At 41.8% G+C, this 27,350-nt stretch overlaps 2 protein-coding genes across 9 annotated transcripts in view; both read left to right on the top strand.

Annotated features, from left to right (window-relative positions):
• Positions 1 to 27,350, top strand: part of TMEM71 (transmembrane protein 71) — a 213,989-nt gene that overhangs the window by 16,317 nt on the left and 170,322 nt on the right. For 5 of the 6 annotated variants that reach the window (XM_079984514.1, XM_079984513.1, XM_079984515.1 and 2 more), the window contains exons 4-8: positions 528 to 691; positions 819 to 1,007; positions 2,841 to 2,916; positions 4,528 to 4,592; positions 5,374 to 6,441. In XM_079984514.1, coding sequence (XP_079840640.1) covers positions 528 to 691; positions 819 to 1,007; positions 2,841 to 2,916; positions 4,528 to 4,592; positions 5,374 to 5,396 — 517 coding nt within the window. In that variant the 3' untranslated portion in view covers positions 5,397 to 6,441. Of the gene's footprint in view, positions 1 to 527; positions 692 to 818; positions 1,008 to 2,840; positions 2,917 to 4,527; positions 4,593 to 5,373; positions 6,442 to 27,350 lie in introns of those variants that run through there. The other variant, XR_013840898.1, reaches the window with a different exon arrangement.
• DNAAF11 (dynein axonemal assembly factor 11) overlaps positions 9,596 to 27,350 on the top strand; it is a 41,958-nt gene continuing 24,203 nt past the window's right edge. For 2 of the 3 annotated variants that reach the window (XM_079984399.1, XM_079984401.1), the window contains exons 1-10: positions 9,596 to 9,752; positions 12,092 to 12,259; positions 13,083 to 13,160; positions 16,635 to 16,807; positions 18,025 to 18,263; positions 18,707 to 18,895; positions 21,468 to 21,545; positions 23,560 to 23,625; positions 24,406 to 24,475; positions 25,746 to 25,841. In XM_079984399.1, the coding sequence (XP_079840525.1) occupies positions 9,743 to 9,752; positions 12,092 to 12,259; positions 13,083 to 13,160; positions 16,635 to 16,807; positions 18,025 to 18,263; positions 18,707 to 18,895; positions 21,468 to 21,545; positions 23,560 to 23,625; positions 24,406 to 24,475; positions 25,746 to 25,841 (1,167 nt within the window). In that variant the 5' untranslated portion in view covers positions 9,596 to 9,742. The remainder of the gene's footprint in view (positions 9,753 to 12,091; positions 12,260 to 13,082; positions 13,161 to 16,634; positions 16,808 to 18,024; positions 18,264 to 18,706; positions 18,896 to 21,467; positions 21,546 to 23,559; positions 23,626 to 24,405; positions 24,476 to 25,745; positions 25,842 to 27,350) is intronic. The other variant, XM_079984400.1, reaches the window with a different exon arrangement.

Genomic DNA, 27,350 nt, shown 5'->3' with positions numbered 1-27,350 from the left:
TTTAGGGCTTTAAAGGTCAACACCAACACTTTGAATTGTGCTCGGAAACATACTGGGTGCCAATGTAGGACTTTCAGAACTGGTGTTATATGGTCTCAGCAGCTGCTCCCAGTCACCAGTCTAGCTGCCACATTCTGGATTAATTGCAGTTTCCGGGTCTCCTTCAAAGGTAGCCCCATGTAAAGCGCATTGCAGTAGTCCAAGCGATAGATAACCAGAGCATGCACCACTCTGGAGAGACAGTCCGCAGGCAGATAGGGTCTCAGCCTGCGTACCAGATGGATCTGGTAGACAGCTGCCCTGGGTACAGAATTGAAAACAGGAAAGAAACAGGAAAGAAAGAAAGAAAGAAAGAAAGAAAGAAAGAAAGAAAGAAAGAGGGTAGCAGAAGAATATGTGTAAAACTTAATTACATGTAAGTTAAGTACTTTGTTTCTGTTACAGATGAGAACTTAATGGGTTAAATGCTTCATAGGCATTTGTAGATCAGTTATGTACTAATGTTCTGGTTTATTTTTTCGTGCCAGAATATTTCGGAGAAGAAAGAGAATCCGCCGATCCCTTGCTAGTTTGTTCAGTATTGGAGCCTCTAAATCATGGTTGAACAGCACCACTATGGACTTACCTCACATAGAGGATGCTTGGTTTAACGGAGACATGAAGGGGGACGCCAATGAATATTACGACACTGGTGAGCATTGACTTTGCTCATGAAAGCCAGCAGCTATTCTAATAGGTATTGTACTTAAAGGAAGACCTGTGACAAGGCGCAGAACATCTGTGCTTACGATATATGTTTTTCAATGGTTTTTTTACAGGTGCCATTGATTCTGCTTTCAATTGCAAAGCCCAAAGGGCAGAGAGACACAGTCTGGTACAAAAGAAGCCCTCTTCTTCGAAAGATGCAACTTGGACAAAACCCAGAAAAGAGCAGCATTATTCACCTACTTGTATCTTTCCCCCAGCAGAAGAAGAGTACTTCTATGAAAAATCTTTGGACTGTTCAAGTGAGTTAAACCCTTCTCTGTGTTACAGAGCTCTCTGTTTATGATATGCCTTTCCTTGTACAAACTATCCTGGGTTTTAAGATTGGCATGGGAGGTTCTGCCTGTCATGCCTTTGATGACTGCAGCTTGTGGGGCTGCCACATGAAACAGAACCTTCTCAGTGGTGGCACCTCAGCTGTGGAACTCTCTCAGTGGAGATCTGGTTGCCACATATGTTGGGCTCATTCTTGCAGACATTTGGTACAGACTTGACATCTTGTTATCTGCTGCTTATTGCTGACCATCATGGTGTATTTTGTATTTGTGGTTTTAGAACTGGGATTTTAATTGTATTTTATTTGTGTTTTTTATGAAGGTTGTCAGCCACAGTATGTTCTGTTGTGAGGAGCAGGATAGAAGGGATATAAATCCACAGCCCCACTTATGATCATTAAAAAGAAAGAAAACAAGCAGAAGTTGCTAGGAAGATGCTCTTTAATTAAAAAAAAGCCCAAGAACATAATAACAGTAGCTAAGATGAATACATTGAATACATTCTGTAACATCTGTCATGTCGTATTTGGTGGGCTTAAAAAAAATCAGGAGGATTAAATCAGCTTAATTATGACCTAATTCTCCACTTACATTATTATGGCTCCAGGAATGCCTGAGCTCTGCAATATGTAACCTCATTTATACAAATGCTTTGGTGCACTGTTCATTCCCTATCAGTCATTCTTTACCGAGGCCTTGCCTGTACTAGGTGTTTTGTGCTGGTCAAGGTGTGATCTAGTCCGGAACAGGTCTTCTGGATTAAAGCTAGCACAGCACTGGAAATTTCTCCTTCATTCTTTACAATCCTTCTTCATTGATTAATGAGAAAAAGGAGCATCAAAACATCACCAAAGGCGATATAACATTTTGGGGAAATGCTCACAGGCGAGATGCAGAGTTTTAGCTGCCCTTACCTTACTTTTGTGGACGCGGGTGGCACTGTGGGTTAAACCACAGAGACGACTAGGACTTGCCGATCAGAAGGTTGGCGGTTTGAATCCCCGCGACAGGGTGAGCTCCCAATGCTCGGTCCCTGCTCCTGCCAACCTAGCAGTTTGAAAGCACGTCAAAGTGCAAATAGATAAACAGGTACCGCTCTGGTGGGAAGGTATACGGCGTTTCTGTGTGCTGCTCCGGTTTGCCCAGAAGCGGCTTAGTCATGCTGGCCACATGACCCAGAAGCTGTACGCCGGCTCCCTCGGCCAATAAAGCGAGATGAGCGCCGCAACCCCAGAGTCGGTCACGACTGGACCTAATGGTCAGGGGTCCCTTTACCTTTACCTTACTTTTGAGGTGGCCAAAAGTCTCTTCTTTCATTCTACAAATCATCTCACCAACAGCCTGTGCTCTGCAGCCTTTTTCAGGGGCCCATGCTACAGTTAAATTCCAGGGGAAGATATAATGAAAACTCCTTGTGGAAAAATGGCATTAAGGGGTGGAAGGGAACGTGGCTCAATGGCAGAGCACATGTATTCATAGAATCCTAAGACTGTAGAGTTGGAAGGGATCCAGACGGTTACCTAGTCCAACCCCATGCAACACAGAAACCAGAGTTTTGAAAGCAGAAGCTACTAGGTTCAGTCTCCAGCATCTCCAGGCAAAAGGGACAGGCATCATGAGATAGGAAACACCTCTTGCCCAAGACCCTGGAAGGCCAGTCAGAGTAGACAGCACTAGGTGGAAAAATAACCTGACCTGTGGCTTCCTGTTATCGGGAAGGTAACATTCTTGCAATAACACTCTCTCTCTCTCTCTCTCTCTCTCTCTCTCTCTCTGTGTGTGTGTGTGTGTTCTAAATAGAGCCTTTTACAGTAAGGCACGACCTCTGCCCAGTTATCGCGCTCTCCATGTGTTTGATCATTTCCCTCTGCGTAAGGTAAATCTGAATGTCTTTTTATATATAGCAGCACTTTCATCTATAATGCATTCAAAGAGTTTTTCAAAGAAGCTATATAAACTGTCCTTCGGCAAATCATGTGACCAGACATGGGAGCTCAAGGGTCCTTTGGATTAACAGCAGCCTCTTGGTTCTGTTGAATGGAAAATTCAGGCAGGCTTCAAAATCAGTTTGTGAAATGATACCATAGTGTGTTGCTCTAGTTTAGGTTGAACTTTTTTAAAAAAATCAAATACTAATGAGCGGCATATCCAGATGACCACCCACTTCCTATTTAGCCATTTAACAGAAAACTGATCTCCAAGGAGAGCCAAATGAAAGCCATTTTGATGCTCACTTACAAACTAGTGACCAGGGTGAATTTCTGGGAGAGATTTGGAGAATGCCAAGCTGGTTGTTATCTTGGCTCCTGATGTGAAAAGCCACTAGCTTAGCCCGACCTTGTTGACAGGCTCTTGAGTTCATGGCTGGAGGATGAATGAAACACATAGCTGTCATTGCTCTGCAGATCTCCCTGCCTGATTTAATATTAAGATGATGTGACTTTGACACAGAAGGGAAATGAATTAATTATATTTGCATTGATTATTGTCTATTCCTGCTTTCCTGCTTTGAGCCTTTTGATCCATATTAATATTCAATTTTATTAATATTTTTATTAATATTCAATAAATACGCTTTTAATAAAAGACTAAAATAAGGAGAGGTCTGTGGTGGGAGGACACTGTCTTTTGGAGTGGGTTTGCACTTAAGTGAATTAGATGAAACTGGAAGAGGCCTCTGGGTAGGGAGAGGACTCAGCCTTAGAGAAGCTGTGGCTTCCTTTAACAGAGACTCCTCATTCTGTAAGTACTTCATAAACTTTACCTTATGTATAGGGACATCCTGGATTCTAAAAGTTATTAATGTAAGGACAACATACTAGGGAATTGCTATCTCTCGGGTAGGACATCTCTGCCTCTGACAATGTGCAAGCCTTTGCGGGGCATCTCAAATTGGATTGTTGTCATATACGGTAAGCCCACAACTTACGCAAAGATTGCATTCTGGGGGATCACACCTAAGGGCAAAATTGTGTATAGTCAAAACACATTGTGTGCAATAGCAGGTAGGAGTGATAAAGTCTTTTTTCCTGGGACACCTGCCCCCATTCCCCCTTTTTAATTTTTCTATATTTTTTTGCCAAGTGATTAAAGCTGAATATGCACAAGTTAAATGCACATAAGTTGCAGGCTTAGTGTAATACCAAAGTAAATGGTGGTGTAAATAAGGTGGGCTTGCAGGGTCCCATGCTTAAATCCAAGTAGGGTTTGAGGTCAAAACTGTTTTGAATGTCAAGAAAAGCATATGGAGAATTCATCTGAATTTGGGCACAGTTCCTTACCCCACAAACAGTCCCCATACAATCTTACTTTAATTTATAGTCCATTCTAATTCAATTGCACTGTGGCTTTAATTTGAATTTTAGCAATGTTGTGCATTTTTTTAAATGATTTGCAAGCTGCTTAGAAGCCGCCTGGGCATTTAACCAGAATATAAACAAATAAATAATGCTTAATATGTGATTTATGTTGATTCTTGTCGTTTCAGATTCTTTCTGGGAGGACTGTTTACAACTCTGCTGAGCTTCTTGCTGTTGATCATCCTTTTAATTTGTAAGCAAAAAATAAATGCTTATCCTTGCTACATGCCAGGCGATTCCTACATTGCAGGGGGCTGGACTAGATGACCCTTGGGGTCCCTTCCAACCCTACAATTCTATGATTTGTGGGATTGAGGGTTCACCCAGACTTCCTTTTGGCCACGTTTTTAGGCACAGGGCCAAGCTTTAAAGCTCTGTGCCTGAGTGGTTTCCTTTTTGTCCCGGCGCATTCCCCGGGAAACCCCCCATTTTTCCGCTGAATTGGAGCAAATGGCAAAGGGCTTCCCCATGGATTGCCATTTGCCATTCAGTGGTAAAATGTGGGTTTTCCCAGGGAAAGCGCTGGGACAACAAACAAACCGCTTGGGTATGGAGCTTTGAAGCGCAGACCCACACCTGGAAAGTGTGGCACAAAAGTCTGCATGAGTCCTGACTGGAGGTACCTAATTCTTCTGAAAACAAGTGTGTGCTGTGCCCATTAAGCAATCACCATAATCATCTATATTTTATTTTTAATAAAACACCAAAAGAATAGGTTTATGAACTTATTTTGCAGTGCTATTTCATTCCTATTTCACTGCTAATTTGGACTTCATAATAATTTCTTAACCAAGATATAAAACTTCTCTAATCAAATTTACCAAGATGTTTATTTCCATCAACTTACAGACGGCTGCATGACTAGGAATCAACATGCCTAAATGATTGTGCCTTAAGTTATACTGACAAATGTGAGAATGTTAGATGGTTTTCAGCTGTGTAATACTTGTCATTCTTTCCCCTTCTTCTATCAGGTTCACTGGCACTTTTGTACTAGTCCCTTCATGGGACCACCTGTCAGTTCATGTGATCTGCGGAGAATAATCATCCTTTCCCTTCAGAATCTTGTTTGTTTCCACATTCTTCTGGAATCCTTGCCTAGCTACCTGTAGGAACATCTGCAATGGTTTTTTTTTTTTTTTAAACCATGTGCCTTCAAGCTACAGGGACACTGATGAAAAAGAATTTTGAGGAATGAGGAATCTGACAGCATCTCACAATTTTCAGGATTTAGGAACTGGTAAAAACCCAAGCTGGGCCAGGACATTGGGTTGGCAATCAAGGTAAAGGACCCCTGGATGGTTAAGTCCAATCAAAGGCAACTATGGGGTGCGGCACTCATCTCACTTACCTTGGCAGTTATAACACACGAGCCAATATGCTGATCAAACTGCTAATCCCAGAAAGGATAGAGTGCTAGCAAACTAGCCTCATCCTTTGGCTATGTGTGCATTGCATGGGAAAGACAGTCAGTGGTAGGCAAATGACCCTTAAGAAATGCTTGCCCACTATTTCTGATGTTCTTGTTGGAGAACCCAGAGAGGCTTCCCCACACAACACAGTTTGAAAACTGCTGCCCTCCCTTAATCCAGTGCGGGACTGTTTGTTCACTTTGTTTTCCAGTTTATCAGTAGACAGGATACGTCCAAACTGATTTTATAAAAGGTTGATGTTTGATGACCTGCATCCAGCTTTCCAAACTGGGTTGGGAGTGGATATGGGGAAGCTTAGGTTCAGACTTCCCACTCAGGTCTGGAGGGCCTAGACGTACCATTGTCTCTCTCAGAATATGCCTACCTTACAGGGCTGTTGTGAGGATAAAGCACCACTCTGAGTTACTTGGAGGAAAGGCAGGCTGTAAATAACTCAGTAAATTAGAATAAATAATGTCTTGCATTCAGTCCAGCTGTGTCACTCTGATTCCCTGCACTATAAATTTCTTGGTCAAGAAAAGTTCAGGATTTTTGTATCATTCGTGCACCTTTCTTACTTGTAATACTGTATAAACTACAATAAGAGCAAATCGCCACATTTTAGTGATACTTATCATCAAGGCACCTAATCCTGAAACCTATACTGTACTTGTATTTGAACACATATTTTACAATAAAGTTTTTGATGCACATTAGTGCAATTATCATTATTTTTATGTTGCAGATACACTTGTTATTTTGAAATCTGAAGAAATTGCTTGGTTCCAAGTTTGTGGGGCAATGCAGAGCACTACACATTCAACTTGGTGTGCAAAATTGTGGCAGGCAAGAAGGTTGCATATGCAACCATCTACCTGTCCATCTGCTTTCCCCCATCTTCCATCATCCTATTACTCGTCTGCAGTGGGACCATAGCTCAGAGGCAGAACACATCCTTTGAGCCCCCAGGTTTGATCCTTGGCAAACACCAGTCCAAAAGCAGTCCCAGGGAGTAAGCGCTAGGAAGGTATCCCTGCAAAAGACCACGAGGAAGTGCTCCCTGCCAGACAGATGACTAGTGCACTGTATTTTTGTACTTCCAGTGCTTCCAGGCTGTGACGCTTTATGGTTTACATTTTTGGTTCTTTGTATTCTTTGTGTTATGCTTGCACTTTTTGTTTTGTACACACACACACACACACATGCAGAAAGCATTGTAGAAGTTAGACCGATTCTCTATAAAGTGCACCTTGAGCCACCAGATGGTGCAATTTTACAGCTGAGTTTGTGGTCTTTCCTGCAGGTATCCACCATGTGAACCCAAAGGCGCTAATCCCTTCCCTCTCTGCCACAACTGCCCCTTAATAAAGGTATGCTGCTTCTGCACCTGGAGGTTCCATTTAGCTGCCATGGCCAATAAGCCATAAAAGTCCTGAGGGTCCCGAATCAGTCCAATCTCAGGAAGATTTTAAAGATGTGACTATGAGCAGTGAGTTCCATAGGTTTAATTAAGTCCACGAGTTCCATGTACAGCGGTACCTCGGGTTAAGAACTTAATTCGTTCCAGAGGTCCGTACTTAACCTGAAACTGTTCTTAACCTGAAGCCCCACTTTAGCTAATGGGGCCTCCAGCTGCTGCTGCACCGCTGGAGCACGATTTCTGTTCTCATCCTGAAACAAAGTTCTTGACCCGAAGTACTACTTCTGGGTTAGCGGAGTCTGTAACCTGAAGCGTCTGTAACCCGAGGTACCACTGTATGGATGAAGAGCAACCTAGAAATTGAATAATAAAATAAAATAAAATCGCACAGATTCAGGCCCCAGCGAAAATGTTCCTCTTCAACCAGGCCTCCTGTTGATCAACATCCTGTCCTTTTAAGTGTGTGTGTGTTACTGGCTTGTTTTGTATTTATTTGTTTTGTGTTTTGCATTTTCATGCTGTGAAATTCCTCTTTAAGATCTTTGGGTGAAGGAGTGGTATACAAATTTGACAAACAACACTACTTTCTTTCTCCTCCTGCGATGAGGCTACATTTTAATATTTAATGTTCCATTATTTTAATGTTGTATTGTAGCACCCTGCTTGTGGTTAACGCTTAGCTGGAATGAAATATTCAACGCAGCAATAGAGAATTTAAAATAATAATTTATTTGTCAGACAAATAAATATGAGGCACAGTGGTATATGGTTACCAAGCTCTGGCCTGGCCTCCTGCCATTCTGGCCAGCACTTATATTTCCTTAATCCAGCCCCCTTGCTCCTCCTGTGGCTGCCTCTGTCCAATCAGCCTGGTTGAAATTCCTATTGGCTATTTGCTAGAACCAATCACAAAAGATACACCCATTTCCTTTTGCCCTTTTATGGGACACAAAGAGCTATCTATAAATGACAAATAAGTAGTAATATATCTTACACGTGTCTCAACAAGGAATCTTAATTACCAGCTCACCTCTTGCCCTCCTTGCCCTATTGCCTTCCAAAACAGATGGTTAATCTTGAATTTTTATCTTAAACATATGTCAAGGATTTTGAGTTCACATCAACATTGAGAGATCTCCTTCATTTGAAGGTTTCTAAACAAAAGGCCTGACAACCATATATCAGGAGTGCTCGATGGCGTCTCCTGTCTGGCAGGAGGCTGGTGGCTGATGGCCCCTGTGATCTCTTCCAACTATATGAAATAAGAATCTAGCATTTCTTAAATCCTTTGCATAATTATATTTAAACTAATATATTCAATACATAAATAACCTTTTAAAAGGAAAAGAAATCTTAAAAGGATCTTAGTTTAAGAAAGAAACAGCTTTAGAAAAGACTTCCCAAAAATGTTCTCTTTCTGCCAGCCAGACCAGTTGCTTTTTCACTGCTCTTGACCTTTTTAACCTTAGGAAGAAGATATGGCTCATTTTACTATTTATCCACCCTTAATTTGTAGGGTCAGTGTAACCTTGGCTGTCAGCCTGTAATTCCCTTTTTACGACTTTGAGAATTGTTTTCTGCTATAAATCAGGGGGCCCCCTTGTCTAGGAGAAAAACATTTTGCCAAGGTTCTTAGGCAGCTGCTCTTCTGCCTGGCATAAAACATTTGAAAATCTTTAAGCTCATTTTAAAATACAAGCCCTGATTAAACATATAAACTTTAATAAAAATGCAGGCTTATGATTAGATGCCTCAGTATTTTATTTTTGTTTTTAAGTTTGTAATCATTCATCTTGTTTTTATTATTGCTTGTAAGCCGCTCTGAGCCCGGCCTTGGCTGGGGAGGGCGGGGTATAAATAAAAAAATATTATTATTATTATTATTACTTCCCTTTTAAAGCCACAGTGGGGCGTTGTTTAGCATGCCTTCCAACCCAAGCGAAGCCACTTTCGAGATTAAAATGCTTATTTCGCAAAGCGCAGGTGAGCCCGTGGCTTGATCCACGCCGCATTCGTGTTGCTCTATAATGTTGGCGTTATCCATTGTTTTTTAAGCCGCTTTGAGATTCATGAGTGAATCTGCCGTCCTACACTTCCGGCACAAAACCGAACTGCCTCCCCACTTCCTAACCCCCTCCCCAAGTCCAGATAGCGAGCCCGGGGCTGGCTAGGCATTTCGTTGGCCTACAATGCACCCCCCCCCCGCCCCTGTCGGCTTGTCTGTGCATCCGCGTTGCTGGGAGCCAGCTCTGGAGCCTTAGAATACAAGTGTGGGCAAAACCCCCGCGAGAAAAGCCACTCAGCGTCCTCCGGTTCGGTGCCGGAATTGTACGAAGGGAGTTCCATTTCCCCGCCCCCTAAGCCCTTACCTCTTTAGCCGCCGCGAGGAAAGAGGAACGTAATATAAACCGCCGGGTAGGCCCCGCCTCCTGCGCTCGGTTGCCATGGCGACGGCGTCGGCCGTGAGGAGGAGGCCGCCGCCGAAGCAAAGCGAAGGCCCAGTCAGCGACCATGGGGCGCAGTGAGTCCCGCTTTCCTCGCGTCTTCGCCGGCGGGGTGTGTGGGGGGGGAGGGGGTGCGAACCGCTCGGCGCCGAGCCTGAGGGAAAAATGGGGCAGAGGGTGTGTGTGTGTTTTTTTTTTTTGGGGGGGGGAGGGAGAAACCCCGGAGCCGGTTTTCCCTGAGAGAACAGCAGGGGGCCTTGCGGTGCCTTCAGAGCAGGACCTCGCCGTGCATTTAGAACGCGGCCAACCGTCGTTTGTAACGGTTGCTCAAAGCACGTGACCCTGTCCCTGCCCCTCGCGCAAAGCCTCCTGGGAAATGCAGTTCCCACGCTTTTTCCTCACCCCCCCCCCTGCGCCTCGTGGCTTCAGGTGTTTGCTGCCACCTCCCGCCTGTCTCTGGAGCATGTGCAGAGGGCAGGGAGCGTTCTTTCTCCCCACACCGCAGCTAAACAGCTGCATAACCTTTAGAAAACATCTGAAGGCAGTCATATATAGGGAAGTTTCTTCTAATGTGTCGTGTTAGCTGGGCGGGGCCCTATTATTATTATTATTATTATTATTATTATTATTTACCAGAGTGCCTGGGGCAACCCAGCCAGACTGATGGGGCCTTATTATTATTATTATTATTATATCCCAGAATGCCTGGGGCAACCCAGTCAGATGGACGGAGCACTATTATTATTATTCAGGGCTGGATTTAGGTTCGATGAGGCCCTAAGCTACTGAAGGTAATGGGGCCCTTTATATGTCCAGCTGCCCTTTGTCAACAACAAATTGTCACTGTTTTTTGTGTTGAATATATGCTATATGGTAATTTATGAACCTAATAGGTATATATAAAGTCATTTGCTCATAACAAAATATGAATTTTATCAACGTTATTGTTGAACTGAAATAGAATTAGGAAGAAGTATATTAATAGTGAAATAATTATTAAAATAATTTTATTTTATTTGTATTTTATCTTATATTTTGGAAATGTACACCCAGTTGTTGTATTTCCTTTAATTTTTGGGGGGTCCCCAAGAGAGTGGAGCCCTAAGCTATAGCTTGTTTAGCTTGTACGTAAATCTGGAACAATATTATTGAGGAGGCATTTCCTCCCAAGCCAAGTGCATGTGCAGAGAGTGCTTCTCAAGCCAAGGGGGAATGACTTTGAAGCCGGTGGGCTTGAGCACGTGCAGAGGACATCTTCCTGTACAGGGAGCACGTGGAAAGGGGATGCTGAATAAGCTAAGAGGCAAGGGCACCTACAGGAAGCGTTTTCCAGCCTGCGGAAGGGGAGCTCATCTCTGTGCATATGCAAAGGGCGTTCCTGGTTCTGACGGCCCAAAAACATGTGCAGAAGGGATTTCCAAGTCAAGAGCATGTGCAGAGGCAAGGGGGCAGCAGTAGTGGTGGTGGGGCTAGCTGGCCCCCATCAAGTAAATAAATAAAAATACTTAACTAAAAGTAGAAATTGTAGAAAGGTTTAGACATATTTTTTCTGAGCACTTCGGATCAATAGAAAGTAATTTAAAACTACTGAGCGCTCACAATGTGCTCCCCTCCTCTATCCCTCTTTCATAGTGAATAGACTACAAACTTAAGTAAGTTTAAACGCTTTACTTACGGTAACCAGAGGTCTCATTCATGCATTGTTCAGCGCTACAGCAAAAACAACACAGGTAAAGACTTCTGCAGTACAAATTGCAACAGTTAGTTTCAAACATGGAGTCTGGCACTCAGGAGCCCCAGTCTCATGCGCCTGGTCACTTATGTGGTTCAAAAAGAAGAGAAAAGAGAGCAAAAGGAATAGGAAACAAGCCGTACTTCCTCCCTCCCCCAAAATGCGGGAGCATGACCTAGCTGAGCCTTCTCTAGAAATTTACAGCTCTATGGTCTTTATTTACTAACTAGCATAGACATGCATTGTTAGGTTTAATTGCAAAATCTCCCACAAAAACAGCATTGGAGTGCATTCTTTATGAGATCAGTTCTGCACATCATTTAACCAAGCTGATGTTGTTGTTTTTTCCTGTGATGAGATTAATTTCCCCACAAAACACATATTTTATACACCACAGAAGTTCTCAGGTTCACTCCCCAGCATCTTCAGGTAAGACTAGGAAAGAGTCCTGTCTGAGACTCTGGAGAACTGCTGCCAGTCAGTGTCAACATTAATGAGCTGGATGGACCAATGGGCAGCTTCTATTTTTCTATGCTATTGCAAGAAGTATTGCCTTAGAAAGTATCAAATACAGAAGTGAGAATATAAAACCCACTTCTGGTTTTGATATCTTTCTAAAGCAATGAATGTGGCCTTACTTTATGGAAGGAATTGCTTCTATATTTACTATGATATTTCTTTCAGTCACAGAAGAGCTAGTTAGACAAAGGGCAGAACATAACAACTGTGAAATCTTTTCCTTGGAAGAAATTTCCTTACACCAGCAGAATATAGAGAAAATAGAGCATCTTGACAAATGGTGCCGGGATTTGAAAATTCTGTATCTTCAAAATAATCTGATCCCCAGAATTGGTGAGTAAACTCAGTGATATGTTAATCTGTCTGACAGCTGAAAATGGTCTAAGATGATATTGGGAGGGGGAAAGTTTTAAAAGGGATAAGCTGTTCAAGGCCCATAACGTTTTAAGAAGAGAAAACAGCTTTCAAAAACTCCTTTCTGTTTTGTCCTATACAAATAGTTCATAGGCTATAACCAGGAAGTTGTTCATTAATTTACCTTTCTGCTTCCTCTGAAACTGCGGTGAGTAAATTGTGTATAGGGTCACTCCCTTAATCTCAAGAAGCTGGTGTAAAGCAAGCTGTCATTTTAAGCCAGCATAGAGTGATGCCAGATCCAAAACTCCTTCAGGAGCAAGCCTTCTGCCGTCTGCTGAGCTGGTTCAAGCCTATCAAAAAAGAAAACAAGCCTTTAAAATAGCTTGTCTTACACTTCCATTTTTTGCCAGGTCATATGAGCATCCTGCTTAAATCCCTGCTGCCTGTTCCTGCTCCCAGAATGCTGCTATTGGGGGACAGAAATCCAATCTCATTCTTAGCAGAGCCACTGTCATCTCAATTCCCCTTCCATTTGAACTGAATTCATTCACTAGTATTCTAATTTTTCTGAATGAAATGGTAATGCTTTGATTCATCCCCTTAAAAATATAGAGAGACGTGCAGAAATGAAATGAATAATAATAGTAATAATAACACGGTGGTCTTTTGGCTTCTTGAAGACTTTTTTTTTTGTCTGTTTTAATTTCTGTTCGGTTGGTAATTTAAAAACTATTACTGTATCTTCTTCATTAAGCCTAACCTTGCAGATTGACGTGATTTGTAATAAATTCTGTTTCAGAAAACGTTAGCAAACTGAAGAAGCTTGAATATTTAAATTTGGCTTTAAACAACATTGAAAAAATTGAGAATTTGGAAGGTAAGATCTTTGCCTTACAAAAAAAAAATGTAAGTCATGCTTGTGAATATGGAAAAGGATTCATCTTTTTATGATAGAGAATGGTACTGCTGAAACCCTGCTGGATTCTGGGCACACATGGATTTTCTGTTTCTCATAAGCAGACATTTATTAACTTGTCTAGGTTCAAGTTATTGAACCTGTCAACAGAAGGAATATCAAGCAGAGATGTTTGCATTCAGCAAGTGGAACAAACTTTATCCAGCTTGAGACACCTCCTTGAATTGATAGGTGATGCTCAATATAAGTACTTCCATTCCAGGCTTATTCATTATTTTGGGTGAGAAAGAGACCTGCTCTCACTTTAGTTTTGTCTGCAGGGGATCCTTTCCCAACAGTCTGTGACATCAAAACATTGTATGTGATCTTCACACATTAGGTTCTCCAGCCCACATAATTTTGTTGATAACGTTGTTTGAGTGAGTTGGCACAACACTAGATTGAAGCTTGGAGTACAGTGGAACCTCGTGTTATGGACAGGATCCGTTCCGGAGGCCTGTCCATAACATGGAACTGACGCAAGCTGAAGTGCCGTGTCTGCACATGCGCAAAACCCCGAAGTAACCCGTTCTGGTACTTCTGGGTTGTCGTGGGACACAACACGAAAACATGTAACCTGAAGCGGACGCAACATGAGGTATGACTGTATTGTGTTTAAATAGTCATGGCAATATATTTTGAGTGATTGCCCAGTTCTCCAGTGCGGCAGTTGGACTGCTGAACTATGCAAGCTAGCCAAAAGGTAGCTGTGCAATCGGACTGGTTAATCAAATATATTCTGTAAGGCTGTGCATTTAAATGGTGGTAAGATTAATTTAGAGCCATTATATTCTAGTATGCCTGCCTCAGCCTCATCTCTAGAAATGGATTCTTGGCTATGCTGTTTCTAGAATTCTTAGGGGTAGGGGGATGACTTGATTTTGAGAACAAAATGTGAGCTTCTAACATTTCAAGCATGTCACTGTTTCTTTCCCACAAAAAACAGGAAGCTCCAGGGGGAGACTTTTATTGTGAGGAGAAAATGCTGGAGACCTGGTTTTTTTGTTTATATAATGTGCAGGTTGGGCAGATGGAAAGCAGGTGTGCACGCAAGCAGAAAGGAACATAGCTTAGTTTCACCCTTGGAATCTCTGCTTTATGTCTGAAATCTCGGAGAGCTACTGCCAGCTAGAGTAGATGCTGCTGGCTCAGTGATGTCCTGACTATACCAGGTGGCAATAGAGTCAAGGCCAGCCAGCCATGGGTAGATCCAAGTGAGCAGCTTGTTCCAACAAAGGCTGGAGGTAAACAGGCTTTTATGAGTACTTTCCTCCACTCTGCCCTTTCCAGGCTCTAGTCTTCCTTTGGCCTGAAGACTATGGATCTTAGAGGGTTGTCTCCTTGGCTTGAAGACAAGTGCCTCGCATTCTTTCTGTGAACTCCCACCTGGCTTGCAGACACAGCATTGCAGGAGGGACTAGATTCCTCCACCGAGTCAGGCTCAGAGGACGGCATCTGTGAGTTTCCTGACTCAGGCTCTACAAGTTCTCGACCACCAGCGTAAGGTTCCATGGGCTCCAAACCATCAGCCTTGAGAACCAGGTCCAATTCCCCAGCTGGCCATGCAGCAGCCCTAGACTTGGCCAGCTCTTCTGACTGACTCTGAGCTGGAGGCTGTGGCCATGAAAAATGATCTGGCTCAATATCAGCTTCATATGTTAATCTGATTGTGTAGGAGGGCAGCCATTTGAAAACTATAGCACCTTTAGTAGTCGTGTAGAAGAGGGGACTTCAGCAGGTGCCGCTTGCATGATGTGCTTCAGGGCTGAAATCCACTTTTCTATACATCTCTTAAAGGTTCAGGAGCCCTGTCCACCTTTTCATCTTGTTATCCCATCTTTCAGCAGAGTAAATCAGTTCCACTGAAAACTGTGGAGTTTACTTCTCAGTAGACCTGTGTAAGATTGCAGTGCGAGGCTGTGTTCTAGATCCATTTGCCCAAAATTAAGTCTGACTGAGCTTAGGGGGAATCACTTCTGAATGTTAGTTACATTCTTCACAGCGCAAGCCAGTTATGAAAGAATGTGGAAAAATCACAGACCAATTTAGCAACCAATTGCAGGAGAAACATTCAGTGTGCAAGGCAGAAACATATTACTGTAGCTAGAGTCTCTTTAAAAATGGAAACTGATAACAGCCCAAATGAATGCTAAGATTAATCAGAATATAAATGAAGTTCCCGGTATATTGTTGCATATAAGTCTGGAGAACTACTGTTTCTCCCTTCTGATTTCATCCTGCTTTTCTGTGAGACAACTGTATCGACGAAAAAATTTCCACCTTGGAAGCTCAGAGTTGCAAAATTAACCCTCTAATCATCTGGGTCACATAAAACTATAAATCTTAGACGTGTTATATATAATCTGATCGAATTTTTCCCTTTTTTGAACTGGGGTCTCCACCCCAGGCTAAGCACCTCTAATAGATTATATCTTATAAGAACATGCCTACGATCAAAGGAAAGCAAAAGTTCCTAGTGACCACATGTAGAGCAAATGGTCTAAATACAGGAAGCAGGTGCAAGACAGAAATGATAGCAATTACAGTTCTGTATTATTCCCTCTGCTACAGGAGTGTTAAGGCTAAGATTTCTTGTATGCTGGCTGGGCAAAGCAGCAGTCCAGCAAAGGGGCAATGTTTCAGGGCAAGGTTGCTAAAACAATTTAAATAATTCTGCTGTATATGATCTGAAAAGGTATCAGCTATAAATGGGATTACCAAATAGCAAGTCAGTAGAGAGACATTAATTGTTCTGTTTATTTAGGGCTACAGATGTGTTCTTGTTAAGGCTATTAAGATGGATAAATAAATAAAGACAAAATAAAGTACTTCTTCACACAGTACTTAGTTAAACTGTGGAACTTGCTCCCTCATGAAGCAGTGATGGCCACCAACTTAGATTGCTTTAAAAGAGGATTAGACAAATTCATGTAGGCTGTTAGTAATGATGCTTGTGCTTCACCTCCACAGTTGGAGGCAGCAATGCTATCTGAATACCAGCTGCTGGAAAGCTCAGGAAGAGAGAGTGCTGTTGTGCTCGAATCCTGCTCATTTCCCACAGGCATTTGGTTGGCCACTGTGAGAACAGGATGCTGGACTAGATAGGTCAGAAGCAAACTCTGCACGTAGTTCTCAATTTTTACACATATCAAATGAACATCATCTTTAATTGACTCTTCTGTTTTACAAGAAGTCTGAGTTAAAAACAAGCACACTTTCCTAATTTTTAAGATGTCAGTTGTCTTCTTAGAATCTGACGTTTGTGTTTGTGAAATGAAAGGCAAGCAAGAGCTGTGTCCCATGATGACTCGGAGGTGAGAGGGTGTGCTTATTAAATGCAGAGTTAATAATGATTTCTTTTTTAAAAAAAAACACCCTCTCATATTTGCCAAATAGGCTGTGAAGAATTGCAGAAGCTGGATTTGACAGCTAATTTCGTTGGAGAATTGTCCAGTGTTAAGACCCTGAAAAACAACATACACCTTAAAGAGCTCTTCCTTACCGGAAACCCCTGCACTGATTTTGAAGGTTATAGGCAGTTTGTCGTTGCTACCCTTCATCAACTCAAAGTACGTCTCATGTAAAATATTAACTGCAAGCACCTTTGTGTCAAGGGCCAGGTTAATCCAACACACTAAAGCAAAATATAGATTAGAGATGTAGCATTAATTTGGTTCATTTGTTTTACCAGTTGAACTCAGTAGGGCTTAGACACGAATTAATTAATTCAAAGTCTTTATACTCTGCCCTTCCTCCAGATTAGAGCACAGTGTGGCTGATAATACAACAGGCAGTATAAACAGTAATATAAAACAAAGCAAAACCATATATCTACTGTAAAAACAGCAGCACTAAGCCTCCACTCTAACCAGTATCCATCACTATCAGGTTCCAAAGGCTGGGGCAAATAATTATGTTTTGACCTGTTTTCTAAAAAGAGCTAACGTGGAGAGTTGTATAGGTTTGCATAGTATAGGTCTGAACTGTTAATCAACTAAAAACATGCATTTGATTCATTGGGCAGGATATAATTCCTTAATTATTTTTAATACATGTGCTTATAAGTATGTATATTGCCAGTACCATCCTAAAAGAGGAACATAGGATGGATTTCCTTCTCTAAGATGATACTTCTTCCAACACATGGATACATGATCTAAAAATAAAGGAAGTATGTTAAAAACTATGGTTTTTAACCAGAGGCAAATTTTGCATATTTTAATCTTTTCACCTGATATTTACTAGGCAAGATGAAAAGAAGGAATTGGTAAAAGTCAAGTTTATGACCACTGACTGACTTGCTTTTGATTTTTCCTGGAGCAAAATATAACTATATGCACACCAGTCTTGTTAATAGGTTGTAAAAACTAAACCACATGTAATTACATTTTAGACTCTAAAACTTCTAATTCCTTCATGAAGTTAAAAATGATTTGCGTAAAGTAACTTTAAGAAACATATACAGTGTGGCATCAAGTAACCACCACAATGACCCAGTTCAGGTATAACAGGAAATCATACTTTGCCGTGACGTGAAAGAGCCACAATAAGCCACTTTGGGTGTACAACTCTGGAAGGGTTTGCAATAAGCCGATGTGATCCTTGGCCTGAAGAAGGTTAGTCACCTGGGCTATAGTTTGCTGAGGTCAAGCATCATGGAGAAACAGTGGGTAGTTTTTATTTCTGTTGTATACTAAAATGGATTTAATAAAAATGATTGAATGGGGGATGGATTTCTTTGGTGTTTGTACAGTATTGAGCTTTTATTTTGTTCCCTCCCTTTAAGTTTTTGGATTCTAAAGAGATAGGGCGTTCAGAGAGGATTCAGGCTTTACAGAGCTACACTGAGGTAGCAAAACAAATCCAAGAGCAGGAGAAGGCCTACCTGATTAAAAGAAGACAAGAAAAAGAAGAGGCACAGAGAAGGATACAAGAAAAGCAGGAGAAGAAGAAGAAAAATGAGAATCAAAAGAAATATAATCCAGGATACGATGGACGGTGGTACACAGACATCAATAACAGCATGTATGTGTTTTTATTAGCCTATTTTATATCTTTCTCTTGATACAGATTTTTTTTCTGCCCTGGAAAGACGTATGTATAGCATAATGGTAGGCTATCATATGTCTCTTTAGGTCACACGGGGCTCTCATGTGCTGATAATCTCCATCAGTATCTGCCCTGCCATCTGAAGCAAAATGGGTGTAACCTGGAGAAATGGCCTTCTCTGTGGTGGCACCATAATTATGGAATTACTTCCTCTATGAGACTTGCCTAGCACCCACATTGCTAAACTTTAAGCGCCTGGTGAAAACATTTTTATTCCCAGATTTTTACATTTTTAGCTGCCACTTTCAATCATATTTTATTACAATGTAATGCATGCCAGAAATATTATTGAAAAGCGGGGTATGAGTTAAAATTAATAAAGTTTCAAAGATACTTTGCGTGCGTGTTGCTTTTTTCAGCCCATATTCTGTAAGAGAGAAAGAGAACCAGCAGAAGGCTGAAGAAGGAAATGAATACCGTTATTTAGTGATAAAGGAAGATGACGAAGAAGAGAGAGCCTTTTGGGAGGAACCTGTGCCTCATACTCCGGAGGCTAGGTTAGAAGCTCACAGATATATTGAAGAGAAAAATAAAGCAAAAGAAAACAGGTATAATTCTAATGCACTTTTGCCATGTTTGCACTGATTTTCACTTATCCACAATAACAAATCTTTGCCCCTTCTATCTCAGTGGCATTCAGCATCGCTTAGGTCTAATGACTATAATCTGCGCAACATCTTTATTGCAAAAATAAAAAAGTAAAGATAGCTGTGTGGGACTGTAAGAAAAGATCTAGAATCCTTATTAGGGCAATAACTATTAGGCCACAAAAATATTGCAGTTGTTGCCTATGAGTGTCTGCTGTAGATTGTACCCATATAAATGCCCTGTGGTACCCTGCAGTAGTTTAAAGCAGTGGTTAAAGCAAGGTGCATGGTTACAAGTAAAAGTTAAGGTAAGTGAGGTGATGCTTGAGTACAGGAAATGGTAAAAGCTTGGCAGTGATCTCCCTCCAGTAGAGAAGGGGATCTGTGGGTGGATTGCTTCCATTTGCTCCACTAGACGGGACTAATCCAATTCTCTCATGAGACTGGCTGAATGGTGACTGAGCCATGAAATCTCAGGTTCAAATCTTGTATCTGTGCCAGAATTGCACTCTGGTTCTGCCCAGGTGGTTGAGTAGTTTAAAATTTATCCCAGTGTTGCAGGAGCTACTCTTAGATAAGATACTCCCATGTAGCTGGGAGAATAGGCAAGATGTTCTCCTTCAGCACCAGTGTGTTTGGTGGGTGGGAAATAATACTGGCCTACTTTGCAGTGTCTTTGTGGAGGTTCCTGAGATAATGAATATGAAGCACTTCATATACTCTATGCTCTAGATCTGCACTGGTTGCCTATTTCCTACTGGACCAAGTTCAAGGTCTTACTATCAGTATATTAAGCCCTTAATACAGAGGTTTTTAACCTTTTTGAGTCCATGGCTCCCTTAACCAACTACATTCTTTCTGCAGCACTTCTGTAGGGCTCAGGAGCCCAGTTATGTCACCCGTTGCCTGTAGAAATGACAGCCTCTCACCCTTTTTCAAATACACTCCCTTGTGGAGTGTTCCTTCAGCCACTTCTCCTCTCCCCTCTCCTTGGGAGTCCTTCGGGCAGATGCTGCTGTTGTCCCTGGTCTCTGAGCTGCCCCCCCTGCCCCAAAGAGAGGTGCTTCCCAGAGGCACCATTCGCCTGCAGAGCTTATAGCCAGGGCTGCTGCAATAAACAGCTGTGCAAGCCTTTGAGAGGCAGGGACGTGAGAGGGCATCAGAGGAGGGAGGGAAGGAAAGAGGGACAGAGGCCAGTGTTGTCCGTGGCACCCCTGACCATCATTCAACTCACCCCAGGGTGTCATGGCTGGCACACAGGTTGAAAACCACTGCCTTAATAGATTGGGACCAGTTTACTTGCGGGATTGCTTCACCCCATATATGACCACTTGATCACTTTGATCTGCAGAACTGGCACTGTTATAAGTGCCACATACTTCTCATTCAGCACCTGTAAGAAATCAGTCTTTAAGTGTGGCAAAACCTATGCTTTGGAACCTATCCTTTCCTCTTCAAATCAGGCAGGCATTTTCACTGTACTTTTGCAGACCCATTGCACAAAATACATGCTTGTGACACACTCTCCCCATGGGAGGGCATAAGCCTTTCAGTTTAAAAAAAAACACTGACTTAAGCATATGGAGTACAGTGGTACCTCTAGTTGCGGACTTAATCCGTTTCGGGGTGCCGTTCGCACCCTGAAAAGTCCCCAACTAGAGCACCTCTTCCACGCATGTGTGCAGCGTGATTGAGCGCTTCTGTGCATGCACGAAGTGCGCAGATCGCTTCTGCGCATGCGCAAAGTGCACAGATCGCTTCTGCACATGCGCGTGTGCCAAACCCGGAAGTAAACACTTCTGGGTTTGCTGTGTTTGTAAGTTGAAAGTCCGTAACGAGCAGAACGCAACTAGAGGTACCACTGTATATTCCAACATGCTTATATTTTGCTAAGGCCAGGAGGGGAAGATTTTGTAGAGAGATTGGGGATTAGATTCTTGCAGTTCTGTTTGTGGAATATTTGCTGGCTCCAGTGCTCACGAAGAAGCAGCCACCATCTCTACATTAGAACTCGTTGCGATAACCATACATGACTTGCTTTCAAAGTACCATGGAGAGCTCCTCTTTTTAAGGTTCCATTGCATGCATTGAAATCAGCCAAGCACTCCTTCTTTACAATGTTATCCATGCACCATGTTCAAACAGCAGGGGCACAGGCACCTTGGTTATAAGTATACTCCTTTGGGAGTAAGTTTCATTAAAATTAGGTTCTTAAGACTAGCATTGACAGAGCAGTTATTTGGAAACAGCATAAGATCCTTCTGTTTGGACTGGCATTTATTATCCAAGGACTGAGCCAATTGGGGGATGAGAACATAACTGACTGCAGTTTTAACTTTATTTGCATTTCTAAAGTAGAGCAACATGCCAGGTGTTTCCCTTGCATTAAGCAAATGTTTTTGTGTTTTATTTAAAAGCCCAAAAATCTTTCTCTTGTCTTCCCATTTCTGTCTTGGTTACCTCACAGAAGGGATGAGAAAGAGAGAAAAAACAATAAAATACTGAAAATCCTTTCCTCACTTTTCTTTGTTAGAGAACAAACCAAGAAAGAGAAACCACCGAGGACTTTAATCACTCCAGAAGGAAGAGTTCTGAATATAAATGAACCTAAGTATGTAAGGAGGAATGATCACTTGGGTTGTGTGGCCTTTTAGTGATGGAATTGGTTAAGTTATACACAGTTTTGAGAATTTACCAGAAATTGTTGTGTCAGAATCTAAAGTCTCATGATATAAATGTATATGCACATATGAATTTTCCATATTTCCCCAAATCCATATGCTGCATACACTTGCTTCAAGGTATGGATAATTTTTGAATAGACATCAAGACCCCACACTTAGGTTCCTCCAACGCCTTAGGTAGGATTTCGACATTAAAGACCATCTGGCCTTTGCTGCTTTTCTTTATTCAGATCAAGTCACAAAGAGAATGAATAAATCTCTGCTGCGTACCTGAGTGCCATGAGAAGAAAGAAGAATAGTGGCAGGAAGGAAATATTGATGTTTACCTACAGTGTCTCACAAGAAGTGCACCGTTTTATCGATGTCTCTGCTTTGCTGTAAAAATGTGTTGACAGCTGTACAAAAATAGGAGTAGCTTGCTTGTGTGAAGATGTCAAGTGTGTAATATCTTAAAATGTTGTGTTGACAGATCGGAATTATGGTTCTGGGAGCTACAGACATATTGAAGAAAGCTCTAGAGCCCCAGAGACTCGTGTTGTCAATAGTTACTGAATGATATGTACTATTGCCTTCTTTCAATGGATTCATATTGAGGGCCAGATTTTTATAAACTGTTAAGCAGGTTTGTGAGAAGCAGTAATACCCCCCACACCCGGTGCAACTCAGTTTCACAACATCATTTTAATGCAGAGATGGGGAATCTTTGACCCTTCTATTTGCTGGCCTACAATTGTTCCTGGCCAGTGGACATGGGGGCTGAGGCTGATTTGAGTTAGAGTCCGATAAGATGGTTCCCCATCCCTGTTTGAATGCATATGAAAAATTTTGGATTGCTGAGATCGAACTATACCAAGGTTATTATAATTCTTAGCCTTTAAATAGCACTTTGGAGCATTCCAAAGGTTTTACAAATGGTGGGCAACATCCGACAGTGTAGCTCCATTTGTGCAGAGATTTCTCTTTGAGCCATGAAACTTCCCCTCCCTCTTTTCTCCCTGTGTGCCCTTCCCAAATGTGCTCTGGAGCATTAGGGGAACCTTTCCAGAACAGATTTAGGGGGCATGTGTGGATTTCTTGAGGAGAAGAAGGGGAAGTTCCATTGCACAGCCCAAAGTCCTTGACTTTTGTCAGATACTGCCCATTATATTAGCTTACATTGCAGAGCAGGGGTTGAGACTAAGAAAACAATGGCTTCCCTAAGGCTATCAAGAGGCAAGATACGAAACAGTTTTTTTAAAAAAATGATCAGTCTCTTAGCTACTATACTAAACTCTCGCCCTTCTCACTCTGGTGTTAACCTGTGTGATAACCTGACCTGTACTGCATGGAGAACACTGAAATCAAAATGAGTTTAAAACAGATCTATCAGAGCTATAGAGAAGGACCATGTTTTGCATGGAGGAAGCCCCAGGTTCAGTCCCTAGGTATCCAGTAGTTTCTGTGTGAGAGACTGGAGCGCTGCACTGGTCAGAGTAGACCAAAATGGGCCCGATGGCAGATTCGTATGTTCCTATCCCAAATTCTTGTATCATCTTATATACTTATTTTCTCAATTGTTTGCTCAAGGATTTCAGTTTGCAGAATAATGCATAGCTCAGTAAAGCTTGTTGAAATAATGGGACCTGGAAAGCACTTTGCAAAACAAATTCTGTTCCTGATAGAAGAATAATGTTCGACCATCACCCCTTCTTGTTAGTTTTTGGCCAGCAGGTGTCTCTCTTCCAGCACTGATATATAGCTTTGAATTAAACTGACCTCGTGTCACTCACAAGCAATAAACCAGAGCACAGTTTGTGTGATGTTCTGTAGGATTCTGCAGATATGTTAAAAGAAGGATGTATGTCTTTGTTAATGCTAAATCTAAAGCAACTGGCAGTTGAAGTCTGCACATTGTTTCTTTCAATTCTAGTAATGTGTAAATCTTTTTGCTATTATTGCTAGGCTTCCTTTCTCTTTAAAAGATGATGAAGCAAACAACCAATTCATCCTGGATCTTGCTGTTTACAGGTCAGGAAAAAAATCACTATATTTGCACCGCCGCTGTGCCTGCTTTTGGACACTGCTGAATGTTATTAGTTACTCAACTACTGTTGGCTTTCCATTCATACTTTCATATGCACAGTGGATAGTATTAGATTGGCTCTGTGAAGCAGCAAATATTATATTGCACATGTTTGCCTGTTTGTTTTCCATAACTGGGCCAAATACCAGTGTTGTGGGAGAAGGGAGAGTTTTGACATCAAGGAAAATGCTTCAGGGCAGAGCATTAGCACACTCACACAATCCTCAACCCGAGTCATGCTCCCCCAAGGCTGCTTTAAAAAAATGAAATAAAGAGATGGGCGATCTGAAGGCATCTCATCTACTTTGGCCCTTAGTGCAGAGGTACTGAACTGGATTTCATTTGCAGGTTTGATGCAATTTCATCAACCCTTAATCCAGACAGGTTTGTTATCTCACTACAGCAGTAAACATTTCTCACCTGTGGTTTCATGCAAATTGAGACCCAGTCTGTGTTGACTGTTGGGTGTGCCTGTATTCTTCTATGGGTGATTTGCTTCTTGGGTTTGAATCTTGTTTCAGTCCCTCGAGTGATATCACTGTTCTTTCTCTCCCCTTCTCCTTTGGGTCTGGTCTGAGTAAAAGTGTTGAATGCAACCATGTGACTCTTGGTGTAACATGAGCCACAGTAGGAGGGAACAGAGAGGAGTTTAATCCTCCTAAGGAAGGCTCATAAATTAAGGAACTACTAAACTAAATGGACTCCCTTCCCTCCCCATTTCAAAGACATCTAGACACCTCCCTGCTTGATATTGATGTACAGCCTACTTACGTCCGAGTAATGATCAAGGGAAAGGTTAGTACGCTTTGTTGTTATTGCTTTTATTTTATGTTTTTCAGAAGTTTAATTTGGACTCCTTTCCACTTCCTAATATTGGCTCCTTCAACGTGTCAATCCTGTACTTGTTCAATGGATGTTATTGGCCTGGTGGGAAGAGTTCTAGGAGTGAAGGAGGAAACCTACTGTTACCTCACCCTTCCAGTCTTATCACTTCAATCTGGGGGACTCAAAGAAGGCAAAGAAAGCCTGCCCTCTTTCTTCTCCCTTCAGTTCCTTGTGGGTTTTCACTCTGAGACCCAAGTCTAATGAACCCTGATAGTTTTTGCATCTCATGATGTCAGTGAAAATGAAATAAGGTGACAGGCACCAAGATATTGTGGCAAGAAAAGGCTTAGTCCATGCAAAGTTGCTTTTGCACTCACTTTCTTGGCTGGAGAATACTTCTTAGCTAACTTTTGGAATGCAGCTTCACCACACTGCATCAGTTACATTCAGGTGGGCTATCTTAACTTTTGAAATTAGCCATTTCGGGAGTATTATGCAAAAGCAAAATTGGAAGATATATTTAACTGATGATGTAGAAAGGCCCTAAGATGGGGAGTCAAGTTCCCCTTCCATGCCATTTTTGATCTTGCTAAAACTTTTATTTAGGATAACTTGAAGTTGAGTTATCATCCTAAGAGCTGTAATATATCATGAATAGAGAGATGGAGCATTTTTTTAAATCCCTGTAGATCTTGCATTTTCTTCATTTTTTTTATTTTAAAAATGCCAGTGCTGCTAAGCTAAACATTAGAAGCTCTATTCGTAATCATACTACTAAATGCAGATTAAAAATTACTTTCAGTCTAAAATAGACTAGCATAATTATTCTCATTTAGTTGCCAATATAACCTAAGTACCATGCTATAACCTTCTTTAAAATGTCATACATTTCACTGACAACACAAGGCATACGTGTATGTTTGAAGGCGCACACACACACACACACTCATCATACTTACAACGTAAATGAGGACTGTTTAAGATGCAAATCACCCGTTAGGATTGGTATTAATATATACCACAAGAGAGATTTAAGTCAAAAAAAATCCTCTCGGATCAAAGACATGTTATTCATATAACTGCACGTTTTTCTATCTGGGCCACAAATGCTTTATTCTTTCTGATTCATACTTCACATCCCTGTAAACCCACAAAACTAAGTCTGGTAAACTTATGATTTTTGTAGTATCTATATCACAAATGGTGTAGTTCCTTGTCTTTGTGTTTTGGGTTTTTTCAGGCGTTTCAACTTGTGCTTCCTGCAGAAGTGAAGCCAGATAACAGCGCTGCTAAAAGATCTCAAACAACTGGACATTTGGTTATCAGCCTACCAAAGGTAGGGCAAGATGTTCCTACGATGCTCAGAATTCAGTTTTGCCTTGGATCTGCTTGTCTGCACTTTCTTCTTCCTCTCCCCGTATGTTCTGCCCTTGAGGCATTGCAAAACTCAGAGCAAAATGCCCCCCAGAGCACAGTGTTACCACCAAAGTGGAACAACATCAAATGCGAAAGACTGGATAAACAACATAGCCTCCGAAAAGAAGAAACATGGCAAACTTGAGCCTCAGTTCTGAGTGGACTGCCTCTTCAGTAGCACCTTCAGAGCTAAGCCCATGTTGTCATGATGCTGATTTGATGCCTTGCCTGTTTCTGCAAGCATTTCAAGGTTTTTTCACAACATAGTCTTTAGGGCAGAGCTTCCCAAACTGTGCGTTGTGACACATTAGCGTGTCGGCTGCAGTGTATAGGTGTGTCACGCGAACTGTGCTTCTCCTGGGGCTGGAAAGGGGTTAGTTTAACCTCCGGTTTGCTAGTGAAACTCTATTACTGTGTCGTGAAACGGTGCATGTCTAAAAATTGTGTCACCAACATGAAAAGTTTGGAGTGCTCTGCTTTAGGGACTTGAGATCTTGCTCTCTGAAAGAAGCTTTGGCAGAAGCAGTGATACCTTTTAGTAGACTAAGGATGTAGGACGCTGCCTTATAGCAAGTTCAGACTATTTGTACTGGCCTAGTTTTGTCTACTGCCCAGCATCCTTTTTCCTGGAAATGACAGGGATTGAACATGGGATGTTCTGCATCCAAACAAAGCATGTTCTCAGCCGCTGAGCAGAGAGCTCATCAGGAGCGTCATTTTCCAGATGGATGCGGACCGCAGAGTGGAACTTTGGTCTGGCGTTTTATTTAATTATTTTATTGCGTATCATACTTGTAACATGCAATCAAGTGGTTGTGCCTCATCTTTGGGATGCCCTCCCCACAGCAGAAAACAGGAGGCACCTTCGTTGGTGACATTTAGGTGTCGGGTTAAAAGCTTTTTATTTAATAAGTCTTTTAATTGTGTTACTCTTTTACAGTTTTTCTGGTTTGTGGGTTTTAATGGCTGCTTAATGCTTGTTCTGCTGCTTGCTCTTGTTTTTATTGCCTCAGTTCTCCAGTATCTTCATTGCCAATTTTACTTTATTTTTTGCAGCTTTTCTATACATGAGTTCAGACATGCAAAGTGTTCAACAGACGCCTGAAATCAGTGGTCACCAATGTGGCTGTCCTACTGGTAGTGTTGGACTACAACTCCCATCCCCTCTGGACATTGGCTATAACAGCTGGGACTGATGGGAGTTTGAGTCCAATCTCATTTGGAGGGTACCACGTTGGCCACCCCTGCTTCAACAACAAATGATTTCTTATTTTATTTTCTCTTGTGGGTATGTTTGAACTTACTGTAATGAAAATTAAATAAAAGCTAAAGTTATGGAAAGCAAAATTTTACTCCAGTAGCAGGTTGCACAGCTTTAGTTTGTATTCCTGGTCTGGAATACACACAGAGGCAAAAACAGAGATGGCTG

Source organism: Podarcis cretensis, assembly GCF_951804945.1.
Source record: "Podarcis cretensis genome assembly, chromosome: 7".
Classification (NCBI taxonomy): Eukaryota; Metazoa; Chordata; class Lepidosauria; order Squamata; family Lacertidae; genus Podarcis; species Podarcis cretensis.
This window is presented reverse-complemented; position numbering and strand designations above follow the sequence as displayed.